At 40.7% G+C, this 19,655-nt stretch overlaps 1 protein-coding gene and 1 pseudogene across 2 annotated transcripts in view; one reads left to right on the forward strand and one right to left on the reverse strand.

Moving 5' to 3' along the window:
• The window catches only part of DMGDH (dimethylglycine dehydrogenase), a 64,773-nt gene extending 49,609 nt beyond the window's left edge, over positions 1-15,164 (forward strand). Inside the window, exons 15-16 of the mRNA XM_080803559.1 lie at positions 6,986-7,120; positions 14,449-15,164. Coding sequence (XP_080659685.1) covers positions 6,986-7,120; positions 14,449-14,664 — 351 coding nt within the window. The 3' untranslated portion in view covers positions 14,665-15,164. The remainder of the gene's footprint in view (positions 1-6,985; positions 7,121-14,448) is intronic.
• LOC308342884 (large ribosomal subunit protein uL23-like) overlaps positions 3,401-19,655 on the reverse strand; it is a 1,151,147-nt pseudogene continuing 1,134,892 nt past the window's right edge. Inside the window, exon 2 of the transcript in view lies at positions 3,401-3,466. The product of the transcript in view is annotated as a large ribosomal subunit protein uL23-like (transcript). The remainder of the gene's footprint in view (positions 3,467-19,655) is intronic.

Genomic DNA, 19,655 nt, shown 5'->3' on the forward strand with positions numbered 1-19,655 from the left:
GAGGCTTAACCCACTGAGCCACCCAGGCGCCCAATGCTCAATTTTTATTTCACTTTGTTCTCACTGCTTTCCTTCCCTATTCCATGTTTATTTACTTATTTTCAAAAAATTTTTTGTAAGTAAGCTCTATACCCGGTGTGGGTCTGGAACCCATGACCCCAAGATTAAGAGTCACATGCTTTTAGTTAAGAGGGTCACTTTTCTAGTTACATTAAGGATTTTTTTTTAAAAGAATGCTTAAGGGTGCCTGAGTGGCTCAGTGGGTTAAGCCTCTGCCTTTGGCTCAGGTTATGATCCCAGGGTCCTGGGATTGAGCCCCGCATCGGGCTCTCTGCTCAGCAGGGAGCCTGCTTCCTCCTCTCTCTCTGCCTACTTGTGAACTCTGTCAAATAAATAAAATCTTAAAAAAAAAAATAAAAAGAATGCTTAACTGATGAGTAATTTTGGTTAGAAAATGGAGATGAATTGTTCCTTGTACATTGCTGAGAACAGAGAATGAAAACCTTGTAGGTGGGAGTATTGTTTTCCAGCCAACAATAACAGAATTAAGTTGCTATGCTAATAATCTAACATTTTGCTAATAAAGAGATATTGAAATTGTGGTCATTATGAACATATGTGGAATGTTATTAAGCTCTGCATAGTGGAAAAGGAATGGAGAGTTGAGAAGCCTGGGTTCCAGGTTTGATGCTAAACTCACTTCATCACCCCAGGCAAGACCATTGAGCTTAAAAGCTGTGATTCTAATGACGTAAAGATGAAATGAATGATAGTCTGCTGTATCTTGATGGGGTGATGGTCACTTGATTCACCCCCTAAATGAATGAACCCATGTATGGCTTTATCAGTTTGAGTGTGGGATAAGCATGAGTGTACCTGTTGTTCATCAACTGACTGAAGAAAGTTAAGATTTACATAGACTGTAGCTTAGTAATGGCCACATGCTTTACAGAAGCATTCCTATCAGGCCTGTTTTTAAAAGATGAGCCTTGAACCCATTTAAAATAAGAAACGTTTTAGGGTACCTGGTTGACTCGGTCAGTTAAGCATCTGACTCTTGATTTGGGCTCAGATCATGATCTCATGGTTGTTAGATGGAGCCCCGTGTCGGGCTCTGCGCTCAGTGGGGAGTCTGCTTGAGATTCTATCTTCACTCTTCCTCTGCCCCTACCCCCCACCCACAGGCTCACTCTCTCTCTAAAATAAATCTTAGGAAAAAGTGAAAAATAAGAAATGTTTCAGTAAAGTATTACAGGGACAAGCTCTCCCCATACCTGTCTGTCAGCACAGGAGCACGATTCTCCCACTCGTGCTATACCCGGTTTCTAAGGGGAGCTTTGTTGGGATCCAGAATGTTCCATTGATTGTCTTATTTATTCTTTGGAAACTTCTGGTATTTAGGTTAAAAGGATTTTGGACAATTAAATGAAACTGATAATTTCCTTGAATTTTCTGGTAGGTTTTGATTCCAAATATATGGTATAGAAAAGGTTCTGAACTAGGTTTTCCTGGTCTGTGAAAACCCACTAAACGACTCTCCATATCAGAACCTTCTTACCACTACTCCTTTAAATTCATGGGAAACTCTCCATGGACCTAAGAATCACAAACCACAAATATACTGGTTTAATTTGTTTCATTTCCATGTGCTTTGGGGTAATAGGAGTACCTTTTTCCCCTCAAGATTTCTCTGTTTATTTAAAGAGCGAGGGAGGGGGAGGGAGGGGAAGAGGAGGGGCAGAGAGAGAGGGAGAATCCCAAGCAGACCCCCCCAATGAGCAGGGAGCCCAACATGGGGCTCGATCCCACAATGCCAAGATCACGACCTGAGCTGAAGCCGAGAAGCGGAGGCTCAACCGACTGAGCCACCCAGGTGCCCCATGAGTGCTTTTAATAGAGCCAATAAGCTGAGTAATTATATTTCATGTAAAATCTTAATTTATCATCTTTGTGGATATTATATTTAGAATATATTACAGATGGCTATTTTAGTGGCTCTTACTGTTTTTATAAAATCAATAAATTTAAAAACCTGAGCCAAGACTATTTTTGAGCTATAGTCTCAGTGCCCCAGAAATGTATGTTTCTCAAATATATTAACAGCTATTTATACAGTTAATTTGACAGTGACTCATTAAATATATTTCCCTTCCTAGGTCGTCCTGATAGCACCAATTTTAATCACAGCACTTAACTTCAGACATATTTTTTTCTCTTGTTCATAATTAAAAGCTGTGTAATAGAGTAAAATCTAGTCTTGGGAGAAAAACCAAGTAAAGGAGAATGAAATGGCATTGCCCCACTTCAAATCTTTCCATATCAGGTGCAAGGTTAGCTTGGGAAGGGAGAATGGTCTCCAGGGGCAGCTGGGATGTTTTAAGTATGTGTTCCTTACTTTTAATTAGATTTTTATTATTGTGAGTGTGTTTTCGTTCATGTCTGAGGGCAATATTGCTGACCAGATGACTTCCTAATTCAGGGATATGCAGAGCTAGATGTCAGATTTCATCAATAGTAACCTTCAGAGTGTTTTCAAATCCTCTTTCGTAGTACAAAAATACTGTGTGGTGGACATCATTCAGAACAGGCTCAGAGTACCCAGAAATAATGTAAAGGAAACATTCTGTAGAATATTTACGTAATCTCTGCCTTCCAATGAGAGACTCTATGTATAGTCACTTTAAAAAATGTGCAGATAGGGGCGCCTGTGTGGCTCAGTGGGTTGAAGCCTCTGCCTCCGGCTCAGGTCATGATCCCAGGGTCCTGGGATCGAGCCCCGCATCCGGCTCTCTGCTCGCTGGGGGGCCTGCTTCCCCCTCTCTCTCTGCCTGCCTCTCTGCCTACTTGTGATCTCTGTCTGTCAAATAAATAAATAAAATCTTTTTTTAAAAATGTGCTGATAAAATCTAAAGGTGGTAACTCGGTTTCCATGTAACTAAGCCTTGGGAAAGACCCTTAACTTGGTTGGGCCTTTCTCTTCCATAAAGTAGGCATAGCATTACTTCTCTCCTAGCAATGTCATGGGGAGTGAAGGGGGTCATTAATGTTTATCCCTCAGCAGAGCATCTGGCACACAGCAGGTACCTAATAGATTGTAAATAGTACTTAATATTTATTTTCCCTGAATTTATTAATTGTTCTCTTCTAAAGGAAGTTCTCTGAGGTCCTCCCCCACTTTTCCTATTTCTTGTGATTTGCTGACATTAGACTTGGGTTAAATTATGCTTTTGGCAAAGGTGGAGTTAGCTGTCTCTCCCTTCTAGCATATCTGGTTCCTCTCACTCCACCGTACATGCCCAGGTAGCTCTTGTCTAGCATCCCAAAGGGACCCATTTCTTTTCTTTCTTTCTTTTTTTTTTAATAAGGTGGAAAAACTTAGATTTAGCTGGTTAGACTCAGTTTAGATGATCCCAATTTTGTTGGCAACATCCAAAGCATCATACTCAGGAGCCAGTTGAACATATGCCTTCTTTTCTCCATCAGGCCTGATCAAGATGTTGACCTTGGTCACATCAGTGACCTAGAACTTCTTCACAGCCTGTTTGATCTGGCGCTTGTTGTCCTAGACATCTTCAGTGAACACAAGCGTGTCATCTTCTGTTTTCTTCACGGCTGACTCATGGGCAGGGGGAATTTGATGATGGCATTGTGGTCAAGCTTGTTTCTTCTGGAGGAATCTATTTCTTTTCTTTTTTTTTTTTTAATGTGTTTATTTATTAGAGAGCAAGTGAGCAAGTGTGTGTGTATGGTGAAGGAAGGGGCAGAGGGAGATGGAGAGAGAAAGATAATCCCAAACTGACTCTGAGAAGAGCATGGAATCCAACGTGGTGTTCGATCTCACAACCCCAAGATCATGATCTGAGCCAAAGTCAGGAGTTAGATGCTCAACCAACTGTGCCACCCAGGTGTCCCACAAAGGGATCCATTTCTGAAAGCTTTGGTTGTGGCCAGCTTTTGACACAGGTGTAGCAGACATTGGCCTAAGTGGTTCAGGACTGGGCATGTTGTGATGTGGAGGGAAGGAGTCACATCTCCTTGGGGGCCTCCTAGAAGCCATAAGAACATAGTCTATTTATCTCTCAATGCCTCCTGCCTAACAAGTTTCTGAAGACAGCAGGGGTATAACAACAGTTGAGTAAATAACTGAAAGAAAATTCTCTAATAGGGACTCAGGAAGACCTAAAACCTTCGAGATCTGAATGACTCTATAACAGGGAAGATCCAGTTTCCATTACAGGAGATAAGGAAACTACTTAGGATCTCCTGGAACTCCACAAATCACAGAAACTAGCCCACTGGCTACTCAGTATTGTTGTAAAATGCTTTTCCACACAAAGAGTGAGACTTTTTTTTTTTTCATTTTTCATTGATTCCTAGGTAGACAAGAACTCTAAAGAGCCCCACTTGTCACCATTTATCCACAATAACAAGTTGTCTTTTAAAAAGATATTGAAAATTTGTTATTCTTGAAGTTCTTTCTGTATTTAGAAATGTTTTTACTATAATGCATTTTGGTTTTGTTATTAGAACTGGTTCCAAACTCAGGGTTGGCTGCTTGCCACTGGAAAGTCAATACTGGAGAGATAAGAGGTGGTAGGAAAGGAAGGTGCCTGCTTTATTCAGGAAGCCGGCAACCTGAGAAGATGGCGGACTAACATCCCAAAGACCATCTTCCCTGTCTTGGAGAAGGCTGAGGGTTTAAAGGGGAAGGTAGGTGGGAGTGAGTGGCTACCCACATAGGAAGCTGATACCCAGGCAGTTAGTTGTACATTGACATGACCCTGAACAGATTTGTTAGTCTCAGTGGCAGCTGTTGATGGATGTGGTCAGGACTTATCTTCTGAGAAAGTTTGGTCCTTCCCTCCTCAAGGCCAGTGGTCTTCAGATCTCAAGAAAGTAGTTAATTTGGCTACAGACTAAGGAACTTAAGTCGGCAAGCTAGGAGTGTGTAAGCTTGAAGCCAGTTAACCTTTGAGACCTGTTGGAATGCTGTTACAGTTCATTACTTCTGTTATCATGAATTTATCCTACATATGAATTCAAATGAATCAGGCTTTTTCTGTGGGTTGGTGGTTTTCTTTCTTCCCCAGCAGTCCTATCTTAAATACATCACATCCAGCTGTCTTTGAATTTTTATCTGGCTTCATAATAAACCTTATAGTTGGTTCTCACCATCTGGATTACACTGGGGGAGGTCATCAGACTTTGATTTTGCAATTATTTTAACCGTGGTCAATGGAAACTTTTAGTTTCCTGTGAAGGTCAGCAATTTAAAGTTGCAATATCTATAGAAATCATACTTCATTGTGGGCTTAGCCTAGAAGTTCTGAACCATAAAGGAGTGAACAGGGAGGTGTCAGGCAGAGGGTATGTGAGGCCCCCTCCTACCCTTTCACTGAGAGGTTAAGGGGACTTACTGCGCTGAACCTGAAATGTTTTGTGTGCAGAAAGAGCTATATAAACTCTAAATGTTGGTGACAGAGGACATTTTTGGCATGAGATACTGTTTTCTTTCTTCTACGGCCAATGGGGAAGTTAAAGTTGTTTCCTTTCTTCTTTCAGGAGAACTCTTGAGAATTTCCCCCCTCACATTGTAACCTCTAATTAAATCTCCTTCGTAAAGATGTGATTTGTATATCACAGATCCCCCATTTCCCCGGGTAAGATCAGAGAGTCTTGTTTGGCTTCCTTATGTAGAAGCCTTAGCCCACGCCCCTCTGGGGGGTCAGCCTTCCCTCCTTCCACTCTGACTGCTCTTGGCCTCCGACTACTTTCTCACACTTACCCCATGTCCCTGGCATGCTGGTTAGGTAGAACTGCTCCTTCATTAGCAAAGTGTCTCCATGAGGAGTCCGCACTCAACTGTGTGTTGTAGGTGTATGACTAATAAATGTAGAAGTCCTGAAGTTTGCAGGAGGCCTGCTTTTTTTTTTTTTTTTTTAACACATAAGCATGGACTCAAGATTATCCCTAGAGCAATGTCATTCTCACTTGTGTTGCATTCGCAGTAACCCTGAGTGTGCCCAGGGGGAACATGTGAGGAATAGGAAAGTCATCCATCAAGTGTTGGCTAGAAGGAGGAAAAGCAAGGTTGACAAGCGTGGTGTTAGAGAATAAGCTCTTTGATCAAAATGTCTACACGTAACTTTGTAACCCACACAGGGCCTAGCATGATGTCTCACACACAGTAGGGCGATCAGTACATTCTTGAATGAACTGAGTGAGATGCAACTGAGTGAAATGCAACAGTAGACACATTTCTTGGACCACTATTCTGAAGAAGGAAAAAAAAAATGTGCAACATTCCGGGGATGTTTTGATATCACATTTCAAAAACACAAATTTCCTCCTTTTTTTTCCCCTTAATTTTTAAAATTTTATTTATTTATTTTAAAATTATTTTTATTAACATATAATGTATTATTTGCCCCAGGGGTACAGGTCTGTGAATCATCAGGCTTACACATTTCACAGCACTCACCATAGCACATACCCTCCCCAATGTCCATCACCCAACTTCCCTCTCCCTACCCCTCTCCCTGCCGGCAACCCTCAGTTTGTTTTGTGAGATTAAGAGTCTCTTATGGACGAATTTCCTTCTTGAAAAAAGCTTACTATGGGTAGAAATTTAGTGGTTCTTTGCTCACTCCCATCCAGTAATGCTGTCCAGAGCCATTAGATCCAAGGGTCGCTTTCATAATCCACCATCACCATATCATGCCTTATGTTTTTCTGCCTAGGTGGCTCTGGTAAAATTGTTATCACAAGTGATTACCCTTAAGTCTAACTTATTCTGAAGGAAAATGTGGCTGATACTGTCATTTGAGGACTAAGAAATATTTGTCTAGACGTTTGATCCAATCTGTATTTTTATTTGATGGGTAATTGGCGAGAAAATCGCAAAGACAAATTTAAATGCTTGCATCTCTAACCTTGTCACAGTGTCTGAGCATTCATTCATCATCATTATCTTGGATTCCTGCAGCCAGCAGACTTCATAGGAAAGCAAGCACTGAAACAGATTAAAGCCAAGGGGCTGAAACGGAGACTGGTCTGCCTCACCTTGGCAACGGACGATGTTGATCCGGAGGGAAATGAAAGCATCTGGTATGATGGCAAGGTGAGTGCTGAGGACCACGTAGCCAGGAGCCACTGCAGTTTTTCACACCAGAAACTCTCCTTGCCTCTGTTTCCTTTTAGAGTTCTGTTGTGTTGTTTTTTTTTAAGGGTTGTTTTTGTTGTTGTTGTTTGTTTTGGGGTGGTTTTTTTTTTTGCTATTTATTTATCTATTGGTTGGGTAACACACTGTGATTTCTGAGCTGACATTCAAGAAATAGAAATCGGTTAACTGAAAGAAAAACGAAAGTCTCATTTTCAAAAACATCTACTTCTCTCTGCTTTGATTAAAGAAAATAAAACAAAGCACTTAAAATACAACGGACAAGGAGGAAGGTACAGTTGAAAGGCTCCGATGATCTACTTGCTCACCAAGTCCATATCTGTGAATGCAAGAGGTGGATTTTATTTAAAAAAATTTTGGCATTCTGGATTAGCTTCTGTAGGGTCTTGGAGAAGGAAGTAATTCTAACCTTAGCACATCTGCAGGAAAAAAAAAAATGCCAAATGAAAATCTCCATGACAACAGAGGGCAGAGCCTTAGAAAGTAAAGTGAAAGGTAGGAACCAGTTAGCTCTTCAGAAAGAGTAAAAGTGCCTTTCTGTTTGGGAATGTTATTTTATTCTGTCTGTTGGTATTCAGTAAAACCAGATAACTTTCCAGTAGAACTTGATGTCTTTGACTTTTTGCAAGTCTTTGTAAGGCCACGTCTGTTTTATGATTTCGCTGTGTTTTGGCTGGGATTATCAGGCAGGTGGGGTACTCTCCCCTTAGACCTGAGGGTGAGCACATGGTCATTGAGGCTCATCGGAACAGCTGTTCCCTATTGAACAAGGTCTGCTTGGCCAATACCCAAAGACTCAGAGATCTGGTTCCATGGGTTTTTTTCTCATGCATGGCAGCCTCCTAGATCCTTGTTTTCATTTCTCTCTTCTCTTGAGTGACAAAAAGAGCACCGGAGTGGGGGAAAGCCAGTGGCATCCAATCTCAGTCTTTGGATTACTAAAGAAATGGTCACGTGGGCTGAGGCATGGATTGTTTGATGTACAACAAACATCTACACAGTTTCTACTATGTGCTGGATATTTTTTACATACTCATTTAACTTTAGAACACCCCTCCCAGATAGGTATGGTCATCCCATCTTAGAGATAAGGCTATGGGGCTCAGAGAAGTGAAATAACTTGCTTGAGGTTACACAGCTAGTTATTGACAGAACTGATTTCTGACCCGGGTATAGTTGGACTTTGCATTCCTTATCCTTCCTTCTAAGCCATGCTGAATACTCTGATTTGCTCTCCTCTCTGTCTCTGCTCATGTCCCACTGTATTCTCTTCAGCACTTAATCAGAGCTCCACAGTTGTCCTACATCCCAGAAGCAGGTGATGTTGTTAGACCCTTTGAAGCCAGCAGACTCTTTTCAGATTTCAAACTGTTTCTTAAACACCTTACCCTTAATTGTGCTGAGCTAGTTCTCTTTGAGCCTCTTACCTCACTGTCTCCTCCACCTTTCTGTTCTCAATTTCTGGTTCAGACCTCTTTTCGTAATAGGCTTTTCCTCATACTTCACATTTGCCCAGGATCGCCACTGATAATCACCTCTGCCATTAACTAGCTGCTTCGCTTGACCTGATCTTAGCCTCTCTGGGCCTCCATTTTCTCATGTACAAAATGATGAGATCATGTCTTGGGTTCTTGGTGCCTCTAATTAATTTTTTCCCTAGTCATCAAATTTCCCCCACTTCCTCTTTCTTCTGTTTCTCGTTTTTTCACTCTGGTCTTGGCCAGCTTTCCAACACAGTCCACACCAACCCCTGCACAGGCTTTCTGTTTTGGCCGTGGAATGACAGATGATTCTGTTCTGTTCTTTCTGTTTTGTTTTGTTTTAAGAGAGAGAGTGAGTGAGCGAGCGTGAACGAGCGTGTGCAAGCCAAGGGGCAGAGGGGCAGGCAGGGTCAGATGGAGACAGAGAATTCCTAAGCAGACTTCCACTGAGTGTGGAGCCTGACACAGGGCTCAATCTTGAGACCCCGAGTCACAACCTGAGCTGAAATCAAGAGTCTGACACTTAACCACCTGAGCCTCCCAGGCGCCCCTATGCTGTCGTGTTCTGTATGCGACCACACAACACCACCCTGATGAACACAGTATAAACCTGACACCCACATTCAAGTTAAAAAGGCTGGAAACTTGTATTTTAAACGTACGCAATATTAGACGTCAACTATAGCTCAAAGTTGGGAAGGGTCAAGCTGAAAACCCGAGTTCCATTATTGAATTTCATCTGCTTTTCTGTATCAGTGCGCTGTCTCCCTGCTGTATCTTTCATCTTTCCTCCTGTATGCCATGTGCTTACAGAGCTGTTAATCCAGTTGTAGTTGCCTTTTTTTTTTTTAAGATTTTATTTATTTATTTGTCAGAGAGAGAGAGAGAGAGAGAGCACAAGCAGGCAGAGCGGCAGGCAGAGCGGCAGGCAGAGGCAGAGAGAGGAGCAGGCTCCCCACTGAGCAGGGAGCCTGATGTGGGACTCGATCCCAGAACCCTAGGATCATGACCTGAGCCAAAGGCAGCGACTTAACCAACTGAGCCACCCAGGCACCCCTGTAGTTGCCTTTATAAATAGCCCTTGAATTTCCTGATACCTGCTTTTCTGTTGTTTGATGTTCAGTAGGGTCGTCTTCTCACCATGCCAACGAATCTTCTGGATCCTCTTTATACTCTGGAAAGATAGGAAATACTCTTTGCTCTATTTCCTGACTTTGTGGGGACTTGTACTACCTTTGGTATTTGGTACTCTATTCTTGCAAATATTTTCACTGCCAGGGATAAGGTACAAACTTACAAGGTACAAATTTGTTATTCAACAAACAAATGGGGGATGCAGCAGTGAACAAAACAGACAAGCTTCTGGGCCTCCATGGATCTGACATTCCAGGGCAGAGAGAGCTAGACGGTGAACATACTCACTAAATGGCACATCCGGGGTGCTGAGTGCCCAGAGGAAAAGGAAAGTCCAGCTGAGAGATGGGCGGTGATGCCAGGAGGGATTATGATTTTAAATAAGGCTTAATTTTTAAAAATCGAGGCATGAGTGTGGGTATGAAAAGGCTTCTGTTATAAAAGCAGGTTTGCTAGGAAGTTTTATTTTTTTATTTTCTTTTTTTTTACAAGATTTTATTTGCTTATTTGAGGGGGGGGGGAGACAGCATCAGCAGGAGGGGCAGAGGGAGAGGGAGAGAGAGAATCTCAAGCAGACTGCATGCTGAGCACGGAGCTCGACCCCACGACCTTGGTTGAGCGGAAACCAAGAGTCGGATGCTTAACTGACTGTACCACTCAGATGCCCCTGTTGGGGAGTTTTAAAGAAGGTGTTTTCTATAAAGGATGTAGGCAACTAATGTAGGTAGTTTCACTAATCTTAGCAACAGGTTAAAGCAATTGCCTCTTCAGCAACTACAGACTTGTATAGAAATGAGATTCTTTATGCATTAGGATGAATGTTGTCCTTCTAAGTAAGTAATCCTGGTTTTTTTTTCTTCCCAATTATGTTGCCATTACTAAATATTTTTCTGAAAATGGTTAGAAGAGTCCATTTGTAAGGCATCCAAAAGAATTAGTCTTGTCACTCATTTCAGTCATATGTAATTTTTTATTAAAAATTTTTATTTTTAATAAAAAATATTTTTATTTTATTTTTATTTTAAAAATTATTAAAAATAATTTTTTATTAAAAATTTTTAAAGATTTTATTCTTAAGTAATCTCTGCACTCAGCAAGGAGCTTGAACTTACAACCCCAGATCAAGAGTTGCATGCTCTGGGGCGCCTGGGTGGCTCAGTGGGTTAAAGCCTCTGCCTTTGGTTCAGGCAATGATCCCATGGTCCTGGGATGGGAGCCCCACGTCAGGCTCTCTGTTCAGTGGGGAGCCTGCTTCTCCCTCTCTCTCTCTGCCTGCCTCTCTGTCTACTTGTGATCTCTCTGCTCAGCAGGGCACCTGCTTTCCCCTCTCTCTGCTTGCCTCTCTGCCACTTGTGATCTCTGTCAAATAAATAAATAAAATCTTTAAAAAAAAAAAAAGTTGCATGCTCTACCCACTGAGCCAACCAGGCACCCCAGTCACAGGTTCACTTTGACAAGAATCTTGACTATAGCTATATGTACTTTCTTCATCAAGCTTGATTAAAAATATTTTATAGTTATAAAAAAAGGTATTTTGTAGAAATGAAGCTTGGAGAGTTGAGAAAGTGGTCTTTTTTATTATTTAAAAACAAAAGCACACAGGGACACACAGAGAAATAGAATGCATCCTCCAACTTAAATTACATTCTTTCCTTCAAAGGCCATCTACCCTGTTAGCTCCCCTAAGTCAGAAGGGTCTTGAGTTTTCACAGAAAGGAATGAGAAAAGGCTAAACCTAAATGAGGACTGCTTCTTTGGTAAAAGAAAAGCCAGTGTTTAGCAAAGAATATGAAAACCTGCTAGGCAGAGGGTGGGTACAGGTTGTTTTTGTGATTCACATAGCAAAAAGGAAGAATGGATTTAATTGAATCTGGAAGATTTTAAGGTAGAATGATATAAAATTGTTGCTAAGGAAAACCTTCCCTTAGAAATTTAGTAAGATAAAAAGGAAAGGCTGGACTTCTAAAATACTCTAGGCTACTAAGCTTTGGATTAGAGAGAAATTAAAGGAGACATGAAAGTAATCTAGGACAAAGCAACACATTCAATAAAAACATTAAAAATAGCACTTGTGGGCGCCTGAGTGGCTCAGTGGGTTGAAGCCTCTGCCTTCGGCTTGGGTCATGGTCCCGGGGTCCTGGGATGGAGCCCCATCGGGCTCTCTGCTCAGCAGGGAGCCTGCTTCCTCCTCTCTCTCTGCCTGCCTCTCTGCCTACCTGTGATCTCTGTCTGTGTCAAATAAATAAATAAAATCTTTAAAAAATAGCACTTGTACAATAAATATGCTATTTCTTTACATTACTCATGCAGAGATAATTATAAGATGAATCACTGCTGGGATTTTAAGAGATGGGAAGGCTTGGGGAAGTGGTTCACACAATCTCTGAAAAGGGATGGTAGGTTTTTTGACCCAGTAAGTTAGGGGATTTAGCCAAGAGCCTTGCTTTGGCCTCTTCTTGTTTTCTTAAGATGCTTGCCCAAGCAAATCAGGTTACCTCTCCAGGACTCCAAACACAGACCTCAGGTTTACAGACTGGGGAGTGAAACCAAGGTTACTAAGAAAGTCTTCCAAAAGCTGTGATTAAAACTCCAACCTTCCTGACCCAAATCCCTGCCTTATATTACTAATGATGATTTAAAGGAAAAAAAAATCATTTTAGGGGCACCTGAACGGCTGTTTGTTGAGCATCTGCCTTAGGTTCAGGTCGTGAACCTGGAGTCCCAGGATTGAGCCCTGTGGGGGACTCCCTGCTCAGCAGGGAGTCTTGCTTCTCCTTCTGCCCCTCCCCCTGCTAGTGCTGATATGCACACTCACTCGCTCCTTCTCTTTCTCAAATAAAATCTTTAAAAAAAAAAAAAAAAGGAAAAACCATTTTAAAGCATATGCGTTCTCTCAGCAGTACCTCAGCGGTTAATAATTTGCCAGAGAAGCTTTTACTAATGAATACATTCATTTTTTTTTTTTTAATCCACCAATTCTCCCCATAATAAGTTCAGAACTGATACGGAGCGCTTCTGATTTGGGGTTTCGGTGAGAAAATTACAGACTGGGGCTATAGAGCCAGAAGTCTGTATTTAACGTCATAAATGTGTCGGCATCTAAGAGATGAGAAATGCTGTAATAAGACTGTTGACTGTAGTGGGCTCTTTGCTGAGGCAGCTGGAAGATCACCAGGCTGATTCCCGCCCATGAATTTTTGAGCGCCAGCTGCACGAAACAGTCAGGCTGTACGGATTAGTGCGATGTTGTGTAGCCAGGAGAAGCCATTTTGAGTGGGGCTATATATCATATTTTTGCTTTTGTTGTCTTCCTTTTACAATTTTTTTAAGGATTTTATTTATTTATTTGACAGAAAGAGATCACAAGTAGGGAGAGAGGCAGGCTGAGAGAGAGAGAGGGAAGCAGGCTCCCTGCTGAGCAGAGAGCCCCATGCAGGGCTTGATCCCAGGACCCTGAGATCATGACCTGAGCCGAAGGCAGAGGCTTTAAACCACTGAGCCACGCAGGAGCCCCCTCCTTTTACAATTTTTAAATGTGGTGTTTTAACCTGACATTTTCTATCGCCTTCTTTTCCTTTTCCTTCCTTCCTTCCTCCCTCCCTCTCTTTCTTTCTTTCTTTCTTTCTTTCTTTCTTTCTTTCTTTCTTTCTTTCTTTTTGTTTACTGTTTCTCTTTCATCTTTTCCTTTAGATCTGGTTTTGACTTATCCTCTTATCTTTATAACAAGCCTGAGTAAAACCTTTATTTTCATCTCCTAGGTTTTTTTTTTTTTCTTTGCTCAGTGCTTTTCTCTGGTTTGCCATCCTCTGTGATTCCATTTTATCCTCCGTAACGCTGATTGCTCACGCCTGACTCCCTGTCTCCACTCATCCTGGAAAGTTTCATCCCCCTTTTCCACCACGCTCATTCCACCCACCTTCCAAATGGAGAACAAATCCTGGCTTGATGATGTTTACTTCCTGGCTTCTCGGTTCTGTTTTCTTGTATCTCTGTGTTAATTCCTCAACAAGGCTGGAAGATTCTGAGGGTGGGAACCAAACCTCATTCATGCCCTAGAATGTCCCGCAGAATGTTTTGGATGTGGTGGGTCTAGAGAGGGTAAAGTTAACATTAAGTGCTTAGCATTACCAAGAATTGCTAAATGCTATGTACTCAAAGAATGTTCACTTCACATTAACTATTGATTTATCAGTAGTTTAATTCGGCAAGCCATTTCCTCAACCCCAAGAGGAACAGTTGACTACATTTACATTAGGAGTTTTAGAATTTTTTTTTCCCTTGTGTCTATTGCCATGCTAGTTGGATGGTGGAAGAGAATTTTTTTGAAGTTTAAAATGGAAACATTCGAGTCTTCACCTATCAGATCTCTTGGCATGAAACTGAGGAAAATAGTGCCAGCTATTAAAAAAAACTAGGTGTGATTTAAAACTGAGAAGTTCAAGGCTGTTGATAGGTATTTTGAGAATTATTTTTCACAATTTGCAAGCCTACTCTTCTCAGAAGTCAAGTTTGCTTCCTGGTGTTAGCCCCACAGAGAATAATCCCTAAGACTTTCAGGTTGTTAGTTGAACCTACTTTTGAAGTATTTAATCTGGAGGCGGGAGCACAAAGCTGTGGTCAAGGTGCTAAGGATTGCTGGGTCTTATTTTTCAGGTGGTTGGCAACACGACATCTGGAAGCTACAGTTACAGCATCCAAAAGAGTCTGGCATTTGCCTATGTCCCTGTAGAGCTAAGTAAAGTAGGACAACAGGTGGAAGTTGAACTGTTGGGCAAAAATTACCCAGCAAGCGTCATACAGGAACCCTTGGTATTGACAGAACCCACCAGAAACCGGCTTCAGAAGAAAGGTGGAAAGGACAAAATTTGAAAAAGACCTTCGGCAGGCAACTGAATTATGTTAGCTCTATGACTATGCCAAACATCATAACTGATGGTTGGGGGAATACAAGAAACCAAGAATTCATTTCAAAATCTTCAAAATCTAGATTTATGATCTCAATAAAACCTTTCTGAATTTTTTCCTCAGCAAGAGAGAATAATGGATTAGTGATTTACATTGTTCTTTCAAATGAAGACATTTGAAATGAGTTTTTTTTTTATTAACCTATGTTGTTTGTAAAACTCAACAAAACATTTAAGTGCCCGCTAATATACAATCACTATTATAATTGAATTAGAAGATGTTGTATAATTTTGGGAATATATGCTTATGGTTCTTGTACCTGAAAACAAATTGTTTTATGTAAAAGCAAAAGCGGTACTATGGATGGATTTTTTTCATTGGGAAACAGTGGTTGAATAAGGGATAGTTTTAATTTTTTATAATGTATCTACAATGAAAATAGTAAAATTTAATATTGATACATACATTTTTATTCAATTCTCTGAAATACTTACTTTCTTAATGAATTCCCTGCAAGCAGTATTATGGGACATCATTATTGTCCTTTCAAAGGTTGTTTTAGAAGAGTAATTGCAAAAAAGAACAGTCTTCCAAAGGAAGCAGTGCTTGTAGACCTTCTGAAATGAAGCTGAAACATAGATTGTGCCAGGAAAACACAGTTTGAATACTGAACACCTCTCTCTGGGAAAGAATTAATGAAAGTTGACATCACATGTACCCTTCTGAATATCCTTTCACAAAGCATTTGACAAAGCAGGTCAAACAAGAGCTTAAGAGCTGACAGGATTGCCCTTAGCACTGTATACAGCAAGAAAAAGGATGTATTTAGAAATAATTCTCTGATAAATTTTTCAGAATTGAATTTAGTTGACTGAACAAATCACATTTTTTTGTAAAAGGTGGCTTATCACTTATAATTTGTTATATAAATGTTTGTTAAACATTTATGGAATCTCTCCTAGATATAAAAGTTGAATGTGAAACATAAAATGTATTCTAATTACAAAATTTTAAAATTTCTCGTAAGTTTTACCAAGATGCCAAGTATACCTTTAAAATGTTTGATCAGAGCAATCATATATTAGAACTCCAATAGGCCATTCATTTCTCATTAGTATAGCTTTTTGTATGAGAAAAGAGGGAAATCTTGGTAACAAAATTTGATAATCTTGATAATTTCCTATTGTCAAGAATATTATCTTGGCACAGTCACTATGGAAAATAGTATGAAAGTTCCTCAAAGAAGTAAAAAGAGAATTGTCTAATCCAGCAATTCCATTTCTGGGTATTTGTCTGAAAAAAACAAAAAACATGAATTCACAAATCTTGCCGTTTGTGATAATGTGGGTGGAACTAGAGGGCCTTCTACTAGGTGAAATTAGAGAAAGACAAATATCACATGATTTCACTTATGTATGCAGAATCTAAGAAACAAAATGAACAGACATTACAAAACTCAGATACAGAGCACAAATTGGTGGTTGCCAAAGTATAGGGTTGTTGGTAGGTGGCGGAATGGATGAAGGGGGTCAGAAGGTACAAACTCCCGGGTATAAATACACTTTGGAGATATAATATGTATCATGGTGAATATAGTTAGTATAGTACAGAATGTTACAAAGTTGCTAAGAGAATAAATCTTAAGAGTTCTCATCATAAGAAAAAATGTAACTTTGTATTGTGATGGGTGATAACTAGACTGGTGGGACATTTCACGGTGTATATGAATATTGAATCTTTATTTGTACACCTGAAACTAATACAATGTTAAAATTTAGTTATACCTCAATTAAAAAAAAAAAACCCTCCATATCCATGATCTCAGATCTGGTGTTAGGTGCTGTTTAAAGCCTTTGCCTGGGAGAGCCCATTTCTTATTCTCTGCCTCTGTGTAGTTCTTTAACCATTAAGATACCTACTTACCATCTCTAGATTCCTTTTCTGCACCATTAACACTCCAGGTTTTTTGGTGCAGTAATCAATAACGAAAGGACAACATTGAATTCACGCCCTCCAGTTAATATAGCACTAGAACAGATCAGTAAAGATCCTAGAATATTTAGATGAACATTAAAGAAGTCCTACCCATAGTGTAAAAGACATGTGCTTCCTAATTTCCTTAAGAAGTTGTGCCCATTCCTCTTTCGTGGTTGGTTGGTGCTGTCAAGTCACCCTGGCATCCCGGGCCCACCCACCCAGCCGGTGCATCTGGCTTGGCACCAAGGCTTGGCATCAGCCAATGCATAGGCTGACCAGTGACCTACGAGACCACTTAGCCAGACTGCATCCCATGGGAAGTGAATTGTGAATCATTGGAAAATAAAACCGATGAGCACTGAAAGCTGAAGCTGAGAAGAAGTAGTGAAGGTATAAGAGAAGTTTTGGTGTAGCAAGAACACCTGACAAGGAGAGAGGCCCCAAGAGAAAGACCAGTTTCTGAAGCTTTCAGTTCCCAATGGCTTATGAACTGGCTGTTAAGTCAACACCTCAACCCAAAAGAGCCTCCCTAAAACCGTTAGCTGCTGGAGGGTGGCCCAGGCCCTGAGAGAGGCCTCACAGGAACAGACTCAGGATCAGGGTCAGCCATTAAGGGTAAACAACCAGCACGCTTGAAAGTACTCTTTACTGATGTGCAGAAGCCCGTGCTACGGCTTAGGAAAGAATGTTCTCGAGAATGTGATAGTGAATGATGGGCACTTTCTTCCCTTGAGCTAGGAAAGCTTCTTAGAACTGCAAAACCACTTTCTAGTCAACACAGTACCAGAACATGGATGGATGTTGTTAGGTTGCTGGTGTTCATCGTTAATCTATGTTTTACTCCTTTTCTACTGATGGGAAAGGTGGCAGAGAAACCCATATTTAAGTATGCCATATGGCACATTAAATAACAGATTCTGGAATATTACTGAGAGGACTTTGTGCATGTTTGAACTGCACAAAAAGGTTGACATTAGAAGGAAACAAAGCGTCTGTGAGAGGAAGAAAGTTTCAGCTGTACAAATAGCATCCTTTAGCCCAAGTCTCATAAAAGCCAAGAGCCCCAAATCAAATCAAACTCTTCTCCTGATGAACCGACAAATGAAATGTTAGTAGAAATGATCAGACCTTATTTGTCTGCCATTAATGAATCTCCAGAATAGTCAGTTTATAGAGGCTACTTTATGAATTATAAAAGGCAAACACAGGACTTAATTATATTTTGTCCAAGTATACACTTTGGAAGTATTAGCATGCCATGAAACATAGGAGTGGGGTGGTAAAAAAAAAAAAAAAGGTACTGGACAGAAAGCCAGAAGACTTGCCTTTCCCAGCTCTTTCACCAGCCAAGAACAGACTACGTGATGATCTGCTAAAGCCTTTCTTGTATTTAAAGTTCTCTGGGTAATTGCTTTCCTCACTGAATTATTTGTTATTTGGCCTGTTGAGTATTTCCAACAGGTCAAGCACTGGAAAAGCAGTGAACAGACATGGTCCCTGTCTTTGTGAAATTTATAGACCAGAGAGGTCAAGCATTTAACAGAAAAAACAGGTGTGTATTTCGTTACAAACTGAGGTGTCACGAAAGCCAAGGGGAGAAAACATTTTGAGAAGAGGAAGGTGAACTGTGTTCAAAGGTAAGATTAAGGGCTGAGAAGTGCCTCTGAGGTTAGACTACAGTGTCATTGGCGCCATTGGCAGGAGCTCTTTCTGGGGGACTGGTGAGGGTGGAAGGTAGACCGTATTGAAAAAGGACTAGGAGGTAAAGCGTTGGAGGCAGTGAACATAGACTCTTACCATCCAGGAGCAGCTCCTACTAAGGAACAGAGGGTTAGCAGTCAGGAAGATTTTGGCTGCAAGTAAGAAAACATCCCATTAACAGCAGGTGAAGCAATCATTTATTTTATTAAATAACATAGTAAGAAGTCTAGAGGTAGGCTCAATGATGCCATTAATTATCTCAGTTCTCTTTATTTCATTATGTCAAATCCTCCTCCCTATAAAACGTTTTTTCAGTCTAAATCATCTGTTGTCAATTGTTGATGTTTTGATTGTCTATCTACCTCAAATTAGCACATCTTTATTGCTTCTCTTATTGAATATTGGGTTCCACATGGAAATTAACTTAGAGAAGCCCTGGGCACCTGGGTGGCTCAGTAGGTTAAGCGTCTGCCTTAGACTCAGGTCATGATCCCAGGGTCCTGGGATCAAGTCCACGTCAGGCTACCTGCTCTGTAGGGAGTCTGCTTCTCCCTCTGCCCCTCCCCCAACTGGTTCTCTCTCTATCTCTCTCTCTCTCTCTTTCTTGCTCTCACATAGGTCAATAAACATCTTTAAGAAATTTTTAGGGAAGTTCTGGTTATACCGTAAGTACTTAACCACTGACAGACTCAGCTGTATGCATTCATTTCAAGAGTAAGTTCTTTTTTTTTTAAAGTAAATTTGCCTTTCTTCCTTTTTTTTTTACAGGTTTTATTTATTTATTTGACAGATAGAGATCACAAGTAGGCAGAGAGAGAGAGAGAGAAGAGGAGGAAGCAGGCTCCCTGCTGAGCAGAGAGCCCGATATGGGGCTTGATCCCAGGACCCTGGGATCATGACCTGAGCCGAAGGCAGAGGCTTTAACCCACTGAGGCACCCAGGCACCTAAGAGTAAGTTCTTTACTGCAGGAATCATTCAAGCTTACTTCAGGCATAATTTGAGTCTTCAATCCCTGTGGGGCCAGTTATCCCACAATGAAATAGTAGAGGGATTGTAAACACAAAGAAGTAGAAGTTGAGTTCAATTCTGTCATTCTGTGCGACTACTTTGACTTTCTATTGATGCTGATTATGAAACAGGGCAAATTGTGAGGTATAATATTGTGTTCAGTAAGAACAGATTTTAGTTCATACATGAAATATCTTACTGGTTTTGAACATTATCTCTAAAATGCACTGTTCTCTTTTTAAATGGTTGTTGAAACTCAAAAAAGGAT

Source organism: Martes martes, assembly GCF_963455335.1.
Source record: "Martes martes genome assembly, chromosome: 5".
NCBI classification, from domain to species: Eukaryota; Metazoa; Chordata; class Mammalia; order Carnivora; family Mustelidae; genus Martes; species Martes martes.